We start from the raw sequence: 17,857 nt of genomic DNA on the forward strand, positions 1-17,857 counted from the left end.
TGCGGTGTCCAGTGTGGATCCAGGGATTCTGGGTGCCGAGCAGAATGATGGAGCCGGGAACAGGCAGAGGAAGGCAAGGAGTGGGGCTGATGGCTTGGGGTGGAGGGAGGTAGAGGGGAAAATGAGCTGTCAGCAGATGGGTAACTGTAAAAAATGCACCTGAAAAAACTCGACTGGAATGTCTCTGCATAAACCAAAGGCGTTTCAGGTTTTCCTTCCAGCAGCAGCTGTCTTGCGAGAATGAAGCTGGCTGTTTTTGTGTTCAGTTGTTTGCTTCTAGGAAGTTGTGTTCTTTTCATTCAGGAATGGAACCATACATACCAAAGAACAGGACTCTGGATGGCTCCATGCAGGACTCAGGAGTTGCCAGCTGAGTGGAGGCAGAGCCACGGCCACCAAACTGTGGTTTAAACCCTACGGGGCCAACAGGACACCTGGCCGCCCACATGCTGGAGGAACAAACGGTTCAGGCACGTTCCCCTCGGACTCTTCCCTAAACTCATCTCAGCCTCATTTTCTTCTAAGACAGGTACAAAGTCTACTCACAGGGTGAAGGGTAAGTAGAAATTCCTCGGTGGGATAAGACAGGAAGGAAGTTCCAGACAGAAAGTGACGCATGCATCCACGTGAAAATATGAGCCTCTATGATGTTCAGATTACACCCACACAGACACAGAAATGTGAGCCGAGACGTCACATACAGAGGATGGCGGCTTTTACTGAAGTGTGAGTCTCACGGAAATGAATAGCAAGAATATGGATATCAAATGAGATCATGCACATAAATCAAAGTGTTTTGCATCATAAAATGCTAAACACTAGGTGTTTCTGTTATTACTTGCATCAAAAAATGTGATGACTAAATCAAACAGCCATTTGCAAAATTGTTTTGTAAACTGGAAAACATTACAAAAATGTCAATTATTAAATGATTTTTAATGAACCTTAAAGATTAGGGATATAGTAGAAAATGTAAATATCTCTAAATTAAACTAAATCCTTTACCAATAAACAGCCAATTTGGCTGTTTTCCCAAAATAAAGGTACAGTCTATCTTACAAGAATTTTAAAATATTTATGTTTAATGAGCTTCCTTTTCAAGACCATGTGGTGATTAAAAATAGATCTGATTTTCAGTTAAGGCTTCAAAATCTCCGGATGCAGGGTCTCACTGGGTACCCTGAACCCTGGACTCCAAGCTCATGGGTCTCAGCTGTTAGTTCAGCCAGTTTCCCCACTATTAAGGGACTAAAAAGCAGAGATTTATCAGACAGGGTCCCAAACTTTAAGGAGCTTATAGTAGAGGAGAGATGACAAGTCCACAAATAACCATAGTCCAAGGGTGATGGGCTATTTATCAGGAAGCTGAGCACAGGACTCAGTCTTCAGGTGCCTCCTCCAACACCAACTCCACCCCACCCAGCACCTCAACCATCAGTACCATCCACGACACTCAGATCGTGTGTCTGTTTCTCCAGCCTGACCTTTTCCCTGACTTCACACTCACATATCCAGTCTGGAGCATCCCCACTCTGATGTCCAATATGCCTCTCCAACTGGACACATCCAGAAATTAATTTTTAACTCCCCCAAAATCTGTTCCTCCTCCCACTTCTCCCTTCTCAGGAATGGTACCGACAGTCACCCAGCTGCTCTGATCAGAAGGCTGGGAGTCTTCCTCCCTTTCTCCCTCCTCTCCCCTCCCGCATCACCTCCGCCACCACACACTCCCCACCCCCACCCCAGCCCCATCTCTCGCTCACTCATTCCTACATGAGGTTGATCAGCAAGCCCCACCACACACAGTAACGCAGCCAGAATCTGCCTGCCTTGGCCCCAGCCACTGTGGTCTCCCCTGGATCATCTGCAAGAGCCTCCAAACAAGTCTCCCATCCCACCCCGTAGTCAGATGGTGACACACCCTGCTCAGAACCCGCCAATGGATTCCCGCCACACTCACTACCCAAGCCTCTCAGTGACGTCTACAGGCAGCCTTCACTCCGGGGCTCAGCAGCTCCCGCCCTCCCTCACCAGGCACTGCCCTGCCACTGGTGGCTTCCCACTGCAGAGCCTGTGTGCCTGAGGGTCCCTTTGATGGGGACGATCTCCACCCAGATCACGATACATCTTACTTCTCTGTGCCATTCAGATGTGTTCTCAAATGTCGCCTCCTCAGAGAAGCTCGCCCTGACCAGCCCGGTCACTCACCCCAAGCCCTGCCCTGCTTCATTCCTCTGTGCCACCCCTCGCATGGCACTTATCAGGGATCTGCTCCTGACCATGCATCTGTTTCTCTCCACTAGACGACATCTGCCCTGTGAGGACCATACTCACCCCAGCCCCTCAGGGCTTAGATGGAAACCCCTCAAGCTCTCAATAAATATTTGTTGACTCAATCAACAAATAAAGAAAGGTTCAGTATGCTGTGAAGCCAAAGACATCACTTCTACTTCGAGATGGGCAAGGTCAGGCCACACCCAATGTGTCCAGTGTGTGCCCTGCACCTTGCACCTACGCTGCAATTGGGCTACTCCCTGGGCCAGGCAAGACGCACAGGACACGCTGTGCTGAGTCGGAAGTGACATCCACTGGGGCAAGCAGCTGCTGCTACTAACAGTGGTGGCCAGGCTGCTCCATGACAATGGCCCACTTCGCCTCCCTCAGACCTTTCACTGCCTTTGGGGTGGGGGCCTCCGTCTTTCCTAATCAGGCTAGTCAAGATCAGCAAACTCAAGTTCATGGGTCACCATGGTCTCTCCAGAATGAGTGTCACCTAAATCGCAGATGCTGATGTTCGAAACACCCACTGGTGGATAAGGGACAGTTGTGCCCACGACGCAGGGCAGCATGACTGACGCTGAGCCCTGCACAGAAACCCAGGCGGGAAGCTCCTGCCTCAGAGGGCCCAGGGGCCGGCTCACAGGTGTGGGCCACGGGAACACACATGTGTGTGCTGTGTGCTGTGCGCATGTGTGTCCCGCCCTGGCATTCATCATTAGCTCTTAAAACATCGTAAAACTCTGCATGTAGCCACTAGGGCCATCTGTAACCGCTGCAGCCCTGGGTATCCACGCCTATCTCCCAGCATTTTCCAGAAAGTTTCACTACAGCCAGGCCCTGCTTCCCTCAGGGCCCTCTCCCACCTCCTCGCTCCTAGGGCCAGGCCATTGTCCACACAGTCCCCCCACCCCAGAACACCTCCCTTACTTCCACTACCCATTTCTTCAGAACCCAGGACAGATCCGCCGCCTCTATGAAGCCTTCTTCAACTCCCAGCCGTGTGGGCCTTCTGCTCTGAGAACTCCCACGGAGCTCAAGGTCCTCCTCTGTCTCACTGGCCCGGCCCCAGCACTGCCTCTGAGTGCAGTGTAACTGTTTCCCTTAGGGGATCCGTCTCCCAGCAAGGCTGTGCGATCCTGAGTGTCAAGGAGCATGTCCTTCCAGATGTTTTGTTTGATTGTTTATCACCTCCCAGCTCCTAGAATAGTGTACGGTGCAGAGTATATACTCAACAGACAGTGGGAAATTGAAAACCGAAAGTGGAGATCATTCCACTTTAGTCTCAGAGAAATTCACCAGCGTAGCTCATCACCTTTTCCTTCCAGCAGGCAGCACGGAAAAAATTTTCAGAATTGTCGACCTCGGGCAACTTGCCCTCTTTCATCCTCCGTGTCCCCCACTCCATGCTAAAACTCATTCCTTTCTTAGAGTGGGTCACGCTGGTCCCCATTCACTCCCGCTTTCCCTGGCCAGGGCCTGGCCTAGGTGAGGCACAAGAGGCCCACAGGGTGCTGATGTGAGAAGGTGCCCTCCTGCCCCGACTCCTCCACGTCCTCCAGTTCTTACAGCACTCACCTCTTCTGGAAGGTCTCTTAGTCTGGGCCCCCCGGCGGTGTGCCCCCTCCCATGAACATGCTGCCTCACCATAGCTGCTCACATGACATGCTTCCTCTCTGCCGGGCTGCAGTGGGGCTGAGGACCGAGCCTGCTCTGCTCACGGCTGCATCCCTGGCACTCAGCCAACAGCCTCTACGAGCACCTTTTCCCAACCAAGATCAGCACTTGTCTCGCACAGAGACCTACAGAATTTCATGTATTTCTCTGAGCTATTTGGATACATTATGCCAAAAGTTCAAACTATCCAATAAATCAAGTAATTTTAATTCCACCAAGAATAATTAGCCTGGGCAACATGGCAAGACCTCATCTCTACAAAAAAAAACAAAAAAATTAGTCATGAGTGGTGGCTCACACCATGAGTAGGTGGCTCCTGGTCCCAACTACTCAGGAGGCTGAGGTGGGAGGATCCTCTGAGCCCAGGAGGTCAAGGCTGCAGTGAGCTGTGATTGTGCCACTGCACTGAGCCTGGGCAACAGAGTCTCCTAAGAACTGGCTTAGTTTCTAACCCACACAACGAAAAGGGGTGATGGAAATCTCAGCTGAATCATATTAGCATTATCTAAAGAATAATAAATACAGAGAAATATAAATAATGTCTCAAATGCATGAGAAACAGTAGCTGTAGTTCCCATTCAAAAGTAACACACACATTGATTTTTTTAATTCTGTTCATGTGCATAATTGCTTCACTCCTTCAAGCTCCGTATTTGTACTTTCTAAGCATTTCTTTTATTTCTAAGCTCTGCACTTTTTCTAAACCCAACCATAAAAAACTAATTTAAGTCCAGGAAAAAAATAAATTAGCTTATTGATCTAATGTCTTTTTTACCCTTTAAATATTCTATTCCCTTCCTTACTTCTACCATACAAGAATTTTCTCTCCGACTTTCACTGCTATCATTCTACATGTGATACTTAAGATTTATTCCAAGGCTGGGCGCAGTGGCTCATGCCCGTAATCCCAGCATTTTAGGAGGCCGAGGTGGGCAGATCACCTGAGGTCAGGAGTTCAAGAGCAGCCTGGCCAACATGGCAAAACCTCATCTCTACTAAAAGCACAAAAATTAGCCAGGCATGGTGGTGGGCGCCTGTAATCCTAGGTACTCCGGAGGCTGAGGCAGGAGAATCACTTGAACCTGGGAGATGGAGGTTGCAATGAGTCGAGGTTGTGCCATTGCACTCCAGCCTACGCAACAGAGCAAGTCTAAAAATAAATAAGTAAATAAATAAATAATAGATTTCTTCCACTATCATTTCTAGCTTCTCCCAGAAGTACACACAGGTCTATCTACTGCACACAGCTTTATTTCTTTGAGAATAATAAACTAATATTTATAGCTGCATTCTGGGAGCATGTAGGTATTACCGGTACAGATTTGTGCACAAGCATCTAACTTCCACCTGCTTGTTGCCACTGCCACGAGGTTACTCATGGCTCCACTGCTCTAAACAGCTCAACAGTTTACATCCTACTCAAAAGTGGACATCAGTTTTCATCGTTGGTATCACAACTGTTGACTGCAAATCACTCTTGGATGTTTTTAATCTACCCCCAAGGGAGAGTTAACTGACAAAAGCATAAGGCAGGATTCACCGTTTCTGCTCTTCCACCACAGCGTCTACCATCAGGGGACCATCGCTGCCCATGGCGGGCTCCTCCTAACCTCCTTGCTGCACGGCGTTTTCCCACTTCTCAGCCTGAAAGACCTTCATCTCCCCTGCGCCTTCTCAGCCCCTCCCAGGGCAGTCCTTCACACCTCACTATTGCCCAGAAGTGTCCCCAGGTGGATGTCTCCACCTTGCCTCTGCAGCCTCTTGGCCTCCCAGTCTCCCGCTCTCCCACTTCACCTTCCTCTAATCTTCACGAACAGCCAGACCCTGGGCCTGACGCCACCCAACTGGCTCTGGCTTCACGTCCACACCAGCAATGGCTCCACCTGCTGTGCCGTGAGGCCCTGCCCCTGCCTGTCCCTCCCTGCCCTCACCTCGTGGACCAACCGCCCATCTACCTTCTCCTCTCTCATCCCCAGCTGCTGAATGCCCAAGAACACATGAAACTGCAGGCTGGTTCCACTAAAAATCTTCAGCGTGCAGTCCAGCAGGACCCTCAACCCTGCTGGGCAATCCTCCCATTCCATGTCCCTCCTGCTGCCTCCATTCTCCTGTCCGTTCGCAAGACACAGCCTTCTCCCTTTTTAGAGTCCATTAGGCATTAATTGGCCACCTTCCTTCCCTCCTACCTTAAAGCTTTCTGTACCTGCACCCATCCTCACCTCCACCCCTGCCTTGCACGGCTTACACATCCACCCATCCTCCAGGTCACACCCTCTTCCACCTCCTCAGGGTCTGGCTCCTATGCCCCACTCCTTCCTCCACCTTCACCCTCAGGAGAGAGGTGTGCCCAGGCCCCTCGTGTTCAGTGGTGACCATGTCTTTGCCCTGAGCCCCTCGAGCCACAATCCCGCATCACCCGCCTCCCCGTTTCACAGCCATGTGCCCATTACACTCCCATCTCTGCTTTCTTACCCTCCACTCCAGCCCGCCCACAGGGCCTGGCTTCCATCTCAAAGTGCCGGTGGCCACCTGCTAGGTGCAGTCAGAGAGCACGTTCTAGATCTCATCTCCCTGGCCTTGGCCGTGGTGTTCACTGGAAGCCGATCTGGCCCAGGCTTCCAGGCTGTGCCTTCCCGGGCTGCTACCTCCACTCCGGAGTCTGCAGCTCTTCTGCACCTCCCTCTGTGGCTTCCCTTTACCTCCCACTCCAAACTCTACCCCCAAGAACTCCACCCCCAGCTGGTTTGCGGATCCAGGACTGGGAACAGGCAGAGGGCCATGAGTCCATAGCCACAGAACACGAGGCAAAAATAATTCAGAAAACCGCATCCGGAACAAAGGCAGGATCAAGTGCCACATGGTCAGATGAGGCACCAACGGGCAGGACCACATAGAGGTGGGAACCCGATCCAGCATCAGGACCGCAAGGGCACGAACTTGAGGCTGGAGAGATGCTGAAGAAAACAGAGCTGCCCTTATAGGATACCCAAAACCTTGCCTGTGGGCAGAATAGGGACATAAAAAGAACTGATTAGAGGAGGATTCCTGTCTTTGTTTTAAATGGTTTGACGTTTCTGCCTTCTTGTGAAAAATCTGACCACAACAGCCCCACATTCTCACAAGGTGACAAGCAGTTGATGGATGACCCCACAGGCATCCAAGCTGCCCACCTTCTCCAGGCCAGCCCCCAGGGGGTCTCATCCACACAGACAGCTCCACTGGCTACTGAGTTCACACATCCCCAATCTAAAACTCCAGCTTCCAGCTCCGTCTGCAGCCCAGGCCTGGGGATCCCACAGGCACGTCTTAGTTGATTCTTCAACTTGTTATCAACACCCAAGCCTGCTCCTCTACAGGACTCCCCACCTCATGAAAGAACCCTCATTGGTGCGGTTGCTGCGGTATGATATTGGAGGAATAATAACTCTCCCAATCCATGAACACAAATATCTTTCCATTTATCTGTATCTTTTTCAAGTTCTTTCATCAATGTTTTATCGTTTTCAGTGTAGGGAGCTCTCGCTTGGTTAAATTTATTCCTAAGTATTTTACTCTTTGTGGTGCTTTGGTAAATGGGATTGTTCTCTTAATTTCTTTTCCAGATAGCTTGTTGGGATTATGTGAAAACACAAGTGATTTCTATATGTTGGTTTTGTAACCTGCAACTTTACTGAATTCTTTTATTCTAACAGTTTTTTGGTACAGTCTCAGGTTTTCTATATATAAAATCATATCATCTGCAACCAGATTATTTGACTTCTTCCTTTCCAATGTGGATGCCTTTTGTTTCTTTTTCTTGTCTGATTCCTCTTGCTAGGACTTCCAGTCTTATGCTGAATGTAAGTGGTACAAGTGGGGCACATTTATCTTGTTTCTAATCTTAGAGGAAAAGCTTTCAGCATTTTACCATTGAGTATGATGTTAGCTGTGGGCTTCTCGTATTTGGCTTTTATTCTGTTGAGATACATTCTTTGTATACTAATTGGCTGAGAGCTTTGATTGTGACAGGATGTTGAATTTTGTCCAGTGCCTTTTCTGTATCTGTTGAGATGCTCATGTGATTTCTGTCTTTTATTCTGTTAATAAAAGTGAGGTGTAAAGTTAGGTTGTTTGAGATCTTTTTCTTTAATATAGGCATTTTTCTTTTCTTTTTTCTTTTCTTTTTTTTTTTTTGAGACAGGTTTTTGCTCTTGTTGCCCAGACTGGATTGCAGTGGCGCGATCTCAGCTCACTGCAACCTCCAGCTCCCGGATTCAAGTGATTCTCCTGCCTCAGCCTCCCAAGTAGCTGAGATTACAGGTTCCCACCACCACGCCTGGCTACTTTTTATATTTTTAGTAGAGATGGGGTTTCACCATGTTGGCCAGGCTGGCCTTGAACTCCTGACTGCAGGTGATCCGCTGGCCTCGGCCTCCCAAATTGCTGGGATTACAGGCATGAGTCCCCGTGCCCGGCCAATATAGGCATTTTTCTTTATAAAATTCACTCTTAGAACTGGTTTTGCTGAATCCCATAAGTTCTAGTATTTACTTCCATTTTTGTTGCTCTCAAGATATTTTTTTATTTCCCTTTTGATTTCTTCCTTGACCCAGTGGTTGTTCAGGAATGCATTGTTAAATTTCCACATATTTGTGAATTTTCCAATTTTCCTCCTATTACTGATTTCTAGTTTTGTGTCATTATGGTCAGAAAAAACACTTGATATGATTTTAGTCTTACATTTGCTAAGACTTGATTTGTGGCCTAATATGATTTATCCTGGAGAATGCTGTGTACACTTGAGAAAAATGTTTATTCTGCTGCTGGTGACAGAATGTTCTGCAGTCTATTAAGTCCATTGGGTTTTTATTGTTATTCAAGCCCACAGTTTCCTTATTGACTTTCTGTCTGGATGATGTATTCATTGCCGAAAGTGGGGTACTGAAGTCACCTCCTATTATTGTATTGCTGTCTACCTCTCCCTTCAGTTCTGGTAATACTTGCATATCATATATTTAGATGTTCCAGTGATGGTTGCACATATATATTGATAATTGTTGTATATTCTTGATGGGCTGACCCTTTTAACCTAACATAGTGACCTTCTTTATCCCTTGCTGCAGTTTTTCACGTTAAGTCCATTTTGTCTGATGTAAGTCCAGCTGCCGCTGTTCTCTTTTGATTTCCACTTGCATGGGATATTTTTCCCATCCCTTCACTTTCAGCCTGTGCATGCGGTTAAAGCTGAAGGCTGACCCAGATTATCTTCACAGCCACCTGGCTCAGAGCCCCTCTCTCACCTGCCATCTTCAATCCATCATCATGACTACCACCACTGTGAGCTTTCATTCATGCAAATGGGACCCACTGGTTGCAAGACAGCAAGCCCCTTGCCTGGTCTGTAAGCTATTGGTGGGACCTAAGTTCTGGCCTTGGGGCTGGCCACTTCCCTCACAATAGAGCTGAATTTCCTATGATGACAATGTCATGCTTCCTCAACACACTCTGCTTGTTTGTGCCTCATCCACTGTCACAATCATAATCACAAACCTGTTTCATGCCTACTATGCGTCGAGTGTTATGCTAAGCACTTTACACATATTAGGACCCTTGGAAGTAGGTATTATTATTTCCAGTTTTCCAGATGACAAAACATGCATTGAGGAGTTAGGAATGTGCCCGAGGTAACAGAGACACGGATGGCGGAGAGGAGATTTGCTCCATGTCAGACCCCCAAGCCCATGCTGGAAGCCATTACACACACTACCTCCCTCCCACATGCTCTTCTGTCCCATGGAATTCATTTCCCCCATCTCTGCCAAGACTCAATCCAAACACCAGCTCCCACAGGCCTGGCTCCTCCAGACCAACTGGGAGGCCTCATTATACCAACTGCAGCATTCTAGCAACTTGAACGGTTGGCCCATTCAATAGGGGTTTCAGGGAGCAAGATTCTTTTTGCAATGCTGTATTCTCCACCCCTAGCACATGGTAGATGCTCAGTGGTTTGTTGAATGAACAAATGAATGAGGCTGGTTAAAAGTAAGTATAATACCAAGACTGAGAAAATACTATGTGCTTGAAGAATTAAAATTAAGAGTTTATGGTGAACCATTTTAGACCTTGCTGGTCCAGGCAGAAAACTCTCATAGAAAAGAATAAACACAAGCTGCTGCCCCCTGGCTGCCCTACAGGCAAGAGTCTCCTTACAGAAAACTCTCATAGAAAAGAATAAACACAAGCTGCCGCCCCCTGGGTGTCCTACAGGCGAGAGTCTCCTTACTTCCGAACGCCTCCTAGAGGGAAGACTTTTTCTCCAATCATGGCCAGCACGATGTCCCAATCGGACAGACTAAATTTGGGTATAATGATTTTTGCAGGTGGAATAAATAATCTTCCATTTGTAAAAACACTGTAAGAATAAAAAGGGAAGCATCCATTAATACCTTAAGTTTGAGGGAGAAACATTGAAAATTCAATATATACATAATTACAGAACTGTAAAAACAATGAGACGCACTAAGCAGCCTCCAATACTGCATACCATGCCCTATTGGGGACCTTATCAAGCTGTACAGAATGTCACAGAGCCTGGTGACAGACGCGTGTGTGTGTGTATACCTATATATAGATATGCGCGTGTGTGTGTGTGTGTGTGTGTGTGGTTTTGTTGTAGACAAAAACCACAACAGTGGGCTACAGAAAGAGCACTAGGAGTGAAGGTGCCTTAGGGTTAACAGTGGTTGTGAAACGGGAAAAGTTCTCTTGTCCCCCTCACAGAGCATGAGATGGGGGTGTGGCTCGCTTTTTCAGTGCCTCACTGCTCAAACCTCTAGGGGAGACATACAAACCGGCAGGCTCTGGGGCTCCAACCCCACAGTTGTGACATTCTGGGCAGCTTGATAAAAATCTGGGTATTTTATAAAATCTAAAATGCCCAGATGAATAGAATGTAACTCCACTTTTTATAAAATATGTCTCCCACTGCTATAATGGGTAAAATGAAAGAAAATTGTGTCCATTTGGAAAACAGGCAGATAATTTTGCCTTAAATAATATAGCTGTTTTCCCTTTCTCTGGAGCTGAGATCATCTCCCAAAGAAAATAACATGCATTCCTTTGAAAAGTTAATACAAACCACTTATTTCACTCCTGAGTTTTAAGGCAACTTCAATATAATCTTAGGGGTGTTAGTTTATTGTTTCTATGTGTTGAGGGAGAGGAAGTGCTTAGAAAATTTTCAAAACCCAACACAAAGTTAGTAGTGTTCATGAGACTATGCCATAATCAAAGACACATGCAATAGTTTCCAACTCTTGTAATTCACATTGAAATAATGTAAAATACAAGGTGTATCGAGTCTAAAAATAATATCATTGATATCCTTTAACAATATATAAGCTCAACTTTGCAATTCTGGTTGTTAATTTTTTTACATTATAATTTACTATTACTGCCATTTTTTGTCTTTTTCCTTGAATGCAAATAACTTAGAATTTGAGAAATATCTCTCTTTAGAGTAAATATAAATCTTAATATCTTTGTCACCATAAAGAGAATCCATTTTCTCTGCTAAGGTTTTGCGGCAAAAGAGGTTTCCAATCAACCCAGAGTCCAACTTCTTCCATATTTAAGATGCTGCCCACAAGAAGTCATAAAAAGAAATGTTCTATGCAAATTATATCAGAGTTTATCCATGTGCTATTACAATTACAATAAAGATTTGCTACAATGTTTTCAACTATTGGTTTTCCTAATTGGTTTAGACTGCAAGTTTTTCTAAATATAGATTACTAATAGGAATAAAAGTAATAAATGTTTAAACAAGGTCTTGTTATATTTTGTCTCAATTTTTTTTTTTTTTTTTTTTTTTTTTTTTTTTTGAGATGGAGTCTCGCTCTGTCGCCCAGGCTAGAGTGCAGTGGCGCAATCTCGGCTCACTGCAAGCTCCGCCTCCCGGGTTCACGCCATTCTCCTGCCTCAGCCTCTCCGAGTAGCTGGGACTACAGGCGCCCGCCACCGCGCCCGGCTAATTTTTTGTATTTTTAGTAGAGACGGGGTTTCACCGTGGTCTCGATCTCCTGACCTCGTGATCCGCCCGCCTCGGCCTCCCAAAGTGCTGGGATTACAAGCGTGAGCCACCGCGCCCGGCCTTGTCTCAATTTTTAAGAAATTTAATTTATAGTCTTATCCTGAGTATTGAGAAATAGGCACACCAACCCACTGCTGATGTAGCTGAAAACCAGCAGTCTTCTTGAAGGACACTTTGGCAAAACAGATCAATGTAATGTAAGGGATCAATAACCACTGACCCAGTCATCCCACACCATGAAATCCACCCCACAGAAAAGTGGACAAAGATTTAGAGGTGAAGATATTTCTCATAGAATTATGTATGAAGTCAAAAATATAAAACGTCTAAGTATGGATGACTGGTTAAATAAATTATGCCACAGCCACACCATAAAGTATACAGCTTTAAAAATTGTGTATGCAGAATTTATATCTACAGGGGAAAAACGGTCAAATATAATTAATGTTGTAGACAAAAACCACAACAGTGGGCTACAGAAAGAGCACTAGGAGTGAAGGTGCCTCAGGGTTAATAGTGGTTGTGAAACAGGAAAAGTTCCCTTGTCCCCCTCACAGAGCGTGAGATGGGGGTGTGGCTCGCCTCTTCCGTGCCCCACTGCTCAAACCTCTAGGGGGGCATACAGACGGGCAGGCTGTGGGGCTCCGACCCCATGGCAGTGTCTGGGGTGAATGTTTCCAGCTCCTGAAGCCCCAGTAGGCCTGTGTTACAGGCTGCTCTTTGGGTTTAGCCGTCTGTATAGGTGGCTTGTGTTAATCAGCTCAATTAGACCCCTGCCTTGTAGCAAGGACAAAGGGCTTTGTATCCCAGGTTCTGGCCTTGGTGTACCAGAAGAACTGGATTACATGTGGGCTTGGAGAATGAGTGGAAGTAGCTCTCAGCAGATGGGGGAGCCAGAAGGGAGACGGTTTGCCCCTGGAGTCAGGCCTCTCGGCACCCCAGCGCTCCTCCAACTGCCCCAGCCAAACTCCGTGTCGTTCTGCAGGTCGGTGGCCTGCCGGTGTGCTGGTGCCTGTTGGTGCGTTCCTCTTGACGTCCAGCCACTTGAGTGTTCCTCCACCAATGTGCTCCTCCCCACGTCCAGCCATTTCTGTCTCTGCCTTGCTAGCATCTCAAGTTTTTATAGGCACAGGATGGGGGGCATGGCAGGCCAGGGTGGTCTTGGGAAATGCAAGATTTGGGCAGGGAAACAAAAATGCCTGTCCTCACGCAGGTCCCTTGGGTGGAGTCCCAGCCAGGGACCACGCCCTCCTCTCCCCAGCACTTCCCTTCCCCCTTCTGTATCATTTAAAGGGACCACACTCTTCCCTTCCCAGCACTTCTGTATCAGTTGTCTCGGAGGGATGGGATAACTGGAGATTTTTATTTTATTCTTTATGCTTTTCTAGATTTCCACATTTTTATAATAAGCCTGTAAATAGAAAAATCTGTAAAATTTTTTGAATTTTTAAGATAAAGAGAAGAAACAATAATCTCTAATTTATAAACTAGGAAATGGCAAGTTCAGAGGGAGAAATGGACTTCACACATCTCTAAAAGTTTGCTGGTTGAGCTGAAGAATGAACCTAGACCAATATCACCATGCCAGGTTTGGGGTCCGTGTTGTTCAGGGTTAGATGATCCATCTTCCAGGTAGCTGAATGAACAACTCCATCTAAAACACCCAAAAACAGTTTCCCTGGAAGTCTGTGATAGGTTGTGGATGGGCACATATCAAATCCCATCACTGGTAAATAAACACTGGCACATGTGAATTTTTGAATGCCTGGTACTCATTTTTGAAAGCACAATTTATATATGCTGATAAAAAACCATATCCAAGATAAATTGGGTGGTTACAAAAAAAATGAAGGTACACAACATGCAGTACACGTATACCTATAAATATACCTATTTATGGTATATTTATGGTTTAAATACACCTATTTATGGTATATTTATGGTATAAATACACCTATTTATGGTATATTTATGGTATAAATACACCTATTTATGGTATATTTATGGTATAAATACACCTATTTATGGTATATTTATGGTATAAATACACCTATTTATGGTATATTTATGGTATAAATACACCTATTTATGGTATATTTATGGTATAAATACACCTATTTATGGTATATTTATGGTATAAATACACCTATTTATGGTATATTTATGGTATAAATACACCTATTTATGGTATATTTATGGTATAAATACACCTATTTATGGTATATTTATGGTATAAATACACCTATTTATGGTATATTTATGGTATAAATACACCTATTTATGGTATATTTATGGTATAAATACACCTATTTATGGTATATTTATGGTATAAATACACCTATTTATGGTATATTTATGGTATAAATACACCTATTTATGGTATATTTATGGTATAAATACACCTATTTATGGTATATTTATGGTATAAATACACCTATTTATGGTATATTTATGGTATAAATACACCTATTTATGGTATATTTATGGTATAAATACACCTATTTATGGTATATTTATGGTATAAATACACCTATTTATGGTATATTTATGGTATAAATACACCTATTTATGGTATATTTATGGTATAAATACACCTATTTATGGTATATTTATGGTATAAATACACCTATTTATGGTATATTTATGGTATAAATACACCTATTTATGGTATATTTATGGTATAAATACACCTATTTATGGTATATTTATGGTATAAATACACCTATTTATGGTATATTTATGGTATAAATACACCTATTTATGGTATATTTATGGTATAAATACACCTATTTATGGTATATTTATGGTATAAATACACCTATTTATGGTATATTTATGGTATAAATACACCTATTTATGGTATATTTATGGTATAAATATACCATGCAGTACAGGTATACCTACACAGTACACAGCATGCAGTACACATATACCTATAAACGCCTGATCACGCATGGCCCATCCTAGAAAGAGACCAGAAACTGCGATGCTGGCTCCCTCTGGGGGAACCACCAGAGAACTGGTGATATAAGCGGGAGATTTTTTTTTTGTTTTTTTTTTTTTCAGATAGACCAGCAGAAAAAGTTTATTGCCCTTGGAGTGGGATGCTGAATATATCTCATCATACAGTTCATCTCAATTTAATTTCAGTATCTCTCCTCTTTCTCCACACTTTGAATTCTCCTCAACTCTCTGCCAACAAAAACTTGCAATCTGATAGAGAAGTTGCACATACAATTATCTGTAATATAAATCAAACCCTTTGACAAGGGAGTAAAAACAAACATTAATTCCTTTTTTACTTTATTTCAATCTCATTGCTCAAAATGAATATTCAAAAATCAGGCATTTATCCAATCTGCCGTTAACGTGAAACACATTGATGTGAACTGTCAATGGTGTACTGAATTATTTATTTCTTACCAAATTTACCAAATTTCATCAGTTCAAGTGTAGATTTTACTCCCTATTGACTTATTTTTCTAACAAATTAGCAGTATTGACAGGCTGAAATTAATTTTATTTTAATTTTTAATTTTGGGAGACTTACTTTAAATGTATATCTCTTAAAACTATATATTTACCATTGGCATGAGTCACTCTGTTAAATAAGATGGTTTATTTAAATAAAAACTCTGAAGAGTTCAAAAGGCATAAAACTACTTTGTCAATGCACCTCTTCCTGTGTTGGTACTTAATTTTTAATAGTAAATAGGGGGAAAATAAAACATTTTAAACATTTTAAATAGAAAATATTTCAGATTGTTTAAAATGGGAAGTAGCATATAGGTCCAGGAATGGGTTTTGGTCAGGTGGGTTGGCAATGACAGCTGCCATTTCCTCAGCACTAGCCATGAACACTTTATAGAGTCGTCTCTAACCTTTCCAGCAAATCGGTAAAGTGAGTCCTGCTCCCCCGTGACAGAGGAAGAATCTGGACCTCAGAGAGGGTAAGGGGTTTCCCCAGGCCACATGGAGGCCACAGGGAGAACCAACTGCCCAGACCTTCCCCTGCATCCACCTCCCTCTACCCACTTTTCTGTCTTCTCTGTTGAAAAGCAAGGTAGAAGTCATCAGAAACGTGCTGTTTCTCTCCGAAATACGTTGATGATGGTAGGTGGGAAGAAAGCCAGGGTCGTTTTTGTTTCCATTGCCATGCTATCTTCAAACAGCCATGACCCACTGCAGTTGGGTAGTAAGCGGGCCATGAGCATATCGTGACATCCTGGGCTGGCCACCTGCGCCCTCCCTTCATCCTGGGGGTGAAGGTTGCCTAATGCTTGCTCCCAAGAACCAGGTCAAGTTCCAAGCTGAGGTGAACTGAAAAGTTCTCCACATTTGAAGTCAGAAGCCATGGTCTTCAGGGCTGATTCTAGAACTAAATAGCTCTATCTCTGGACCTCTCATTCCCCCACTGAACTGTGAGCTCTCTAAGGACAAGCCTGCATCTGAATCTCTCGGTCTCCCCAGGGCGTGGCACCTTGGGGTACTCAGTCAATTCTGGATGGGTGGTGGCAGGGGGTACATGGATTGGATGGAGCCATTAGGGATTAAAGGAAAAGATGAAGGGTCTTACTCTCTTTTGGCCTCAATATTCCATTTCCAAAAGTGGAATATGACTGCCTGCCTTATCTGCTGCACGGGCTTATAATGAAGGCAAAAGGAGGTTACAGGCATTTTGATTTGAAAAGGGTAATAAAGAGGCATTATTCCTTAAAACTAAGGTGTCATAACAGTTATTATTGTGTTTTTCTAAACTAAGATTTTGAGACAACTTGATAGAAAACTGGAGTGATTTAAGTAACAGTTCACTCTAATCCTAAATTTTCTTGTTGAGAACTGCAGAATTCTTGGCACGTAACAACCCCGTCCATTTGGAAAATACACAATGCACAATGCACTGCAATTAAAATCATCAGGAAAACACCTGAAACATTTGAGTCACAGCAAGCTCAGAAACCATGGGCTCTTGTGGGTCTGGACATTTGCTGGTTCATGAGGAGAAACAGCTCAGCCCTCCAGAGGAGGGAAGAATCCTAACCCCTAGGCTCGTCACAAAATCACTGCCTGCCCTGCAGAAAGCAAACATCCAATGCCCTTAACTGCCACTAAACTCGACAGGAGAAGTCACCCTGCAACCTGAAGGGCACTCCACCACGCTTCTCATTGGTCTGGGGCAACGCATCCTACCCTCATGACCTCCTCATCTCCTGCACCGTTCCTCCAAGTCACCCACCTTCACCAGGGGTGGATTTTGATCCTGTGCCTCACAACTTGCCTCTTTCTCAACCTCAAAACATTTCTGTGGGACCTCTTAAAGCAGCACAACTTCCTTCTCAGTCCTACCACTCTGTAAATCTGCTAGGCAGGGATATCCTCCTGGATCGAATTAGAATTAGAATCCACTGTGTCCCCAGGGACTCCTTCCCTCTCGTCTATGTTTCCCAACACGGTGTCTGACTTCCCTAAGTTCCTCTGCTTCCCTCCACCTGGCACTCATTTAACCAAGGACTTCAACCAGCTGTTAGGCAGGATTCCTCCTTCTTTGTGGATAAGAAACTCCATAGATATTAGATGTATTTGGGATGCAGAACCCGGTAAGATAGAAATAGATCCTTCTGTGCCCCTCCACAGGATTTGCAAAAAATCATTTAAAACCAGAGTTACTTGAAAGGTACTGCCCTATATTTCCAGTCCATGCAACACTTGCATTCTAGCCACTAAAAGCCAAATGGAAAAAAAAAATATCAGCTGGTCCAAGATCTGAGATCTATAAAAAAAATTGTCAAACCCAGGCTTTCCTTGGTGCCTAATGCTAACACTATCCTGGCC

General features: G+C 44.5%; 1 protein-coding gene across 8 annotated transcripts in view; it reads right to left on the reverse strand.

The window, feature by feature from the left end:
- DCDC2C (doublecortin domain containing 2C) overlaps positions 1-17,857 on the reverse strand; it is a 141,717-nt gene that overhangs the window by 90,268 nt on the left and 33,592 nt on the right. For 7 of the 8 annotated variants that reach the window (XM_063624015.1, XM_055253193.2, XM_055253195.2 and 4 more), the window contains exon 4: positions 10,217-10,345. The exons of the other annotated variant lie outside the window; for it this stretch is intronic. In XM_063624015.1, the coding sequence (XP_063480085.1) occupies positions 10,217-10,345 (129 nt within the window). The remainder of the gene's footprint in view (positions 1-10,216; positions 10,346-17,857) is intronic. 8 annotated transcript variants of the gene reach the window in all.

The sequence above is a fragment of the Symphalangus syndactylus genome, chromosome 18, assembly GCF_028878055.3.
Source record: "Symphalangus syndactylus isolate Jambi chromosome 18, NHGRI_mSymSyn1-v2.1_pri, whole genome shotgun sequence".
Lineage (NCBI taxonomy): Eukaryota > Metazoa > Chordata > Mammalia > Primates > Hylobatidae > Symphalangus > Symphalangus syndactylus.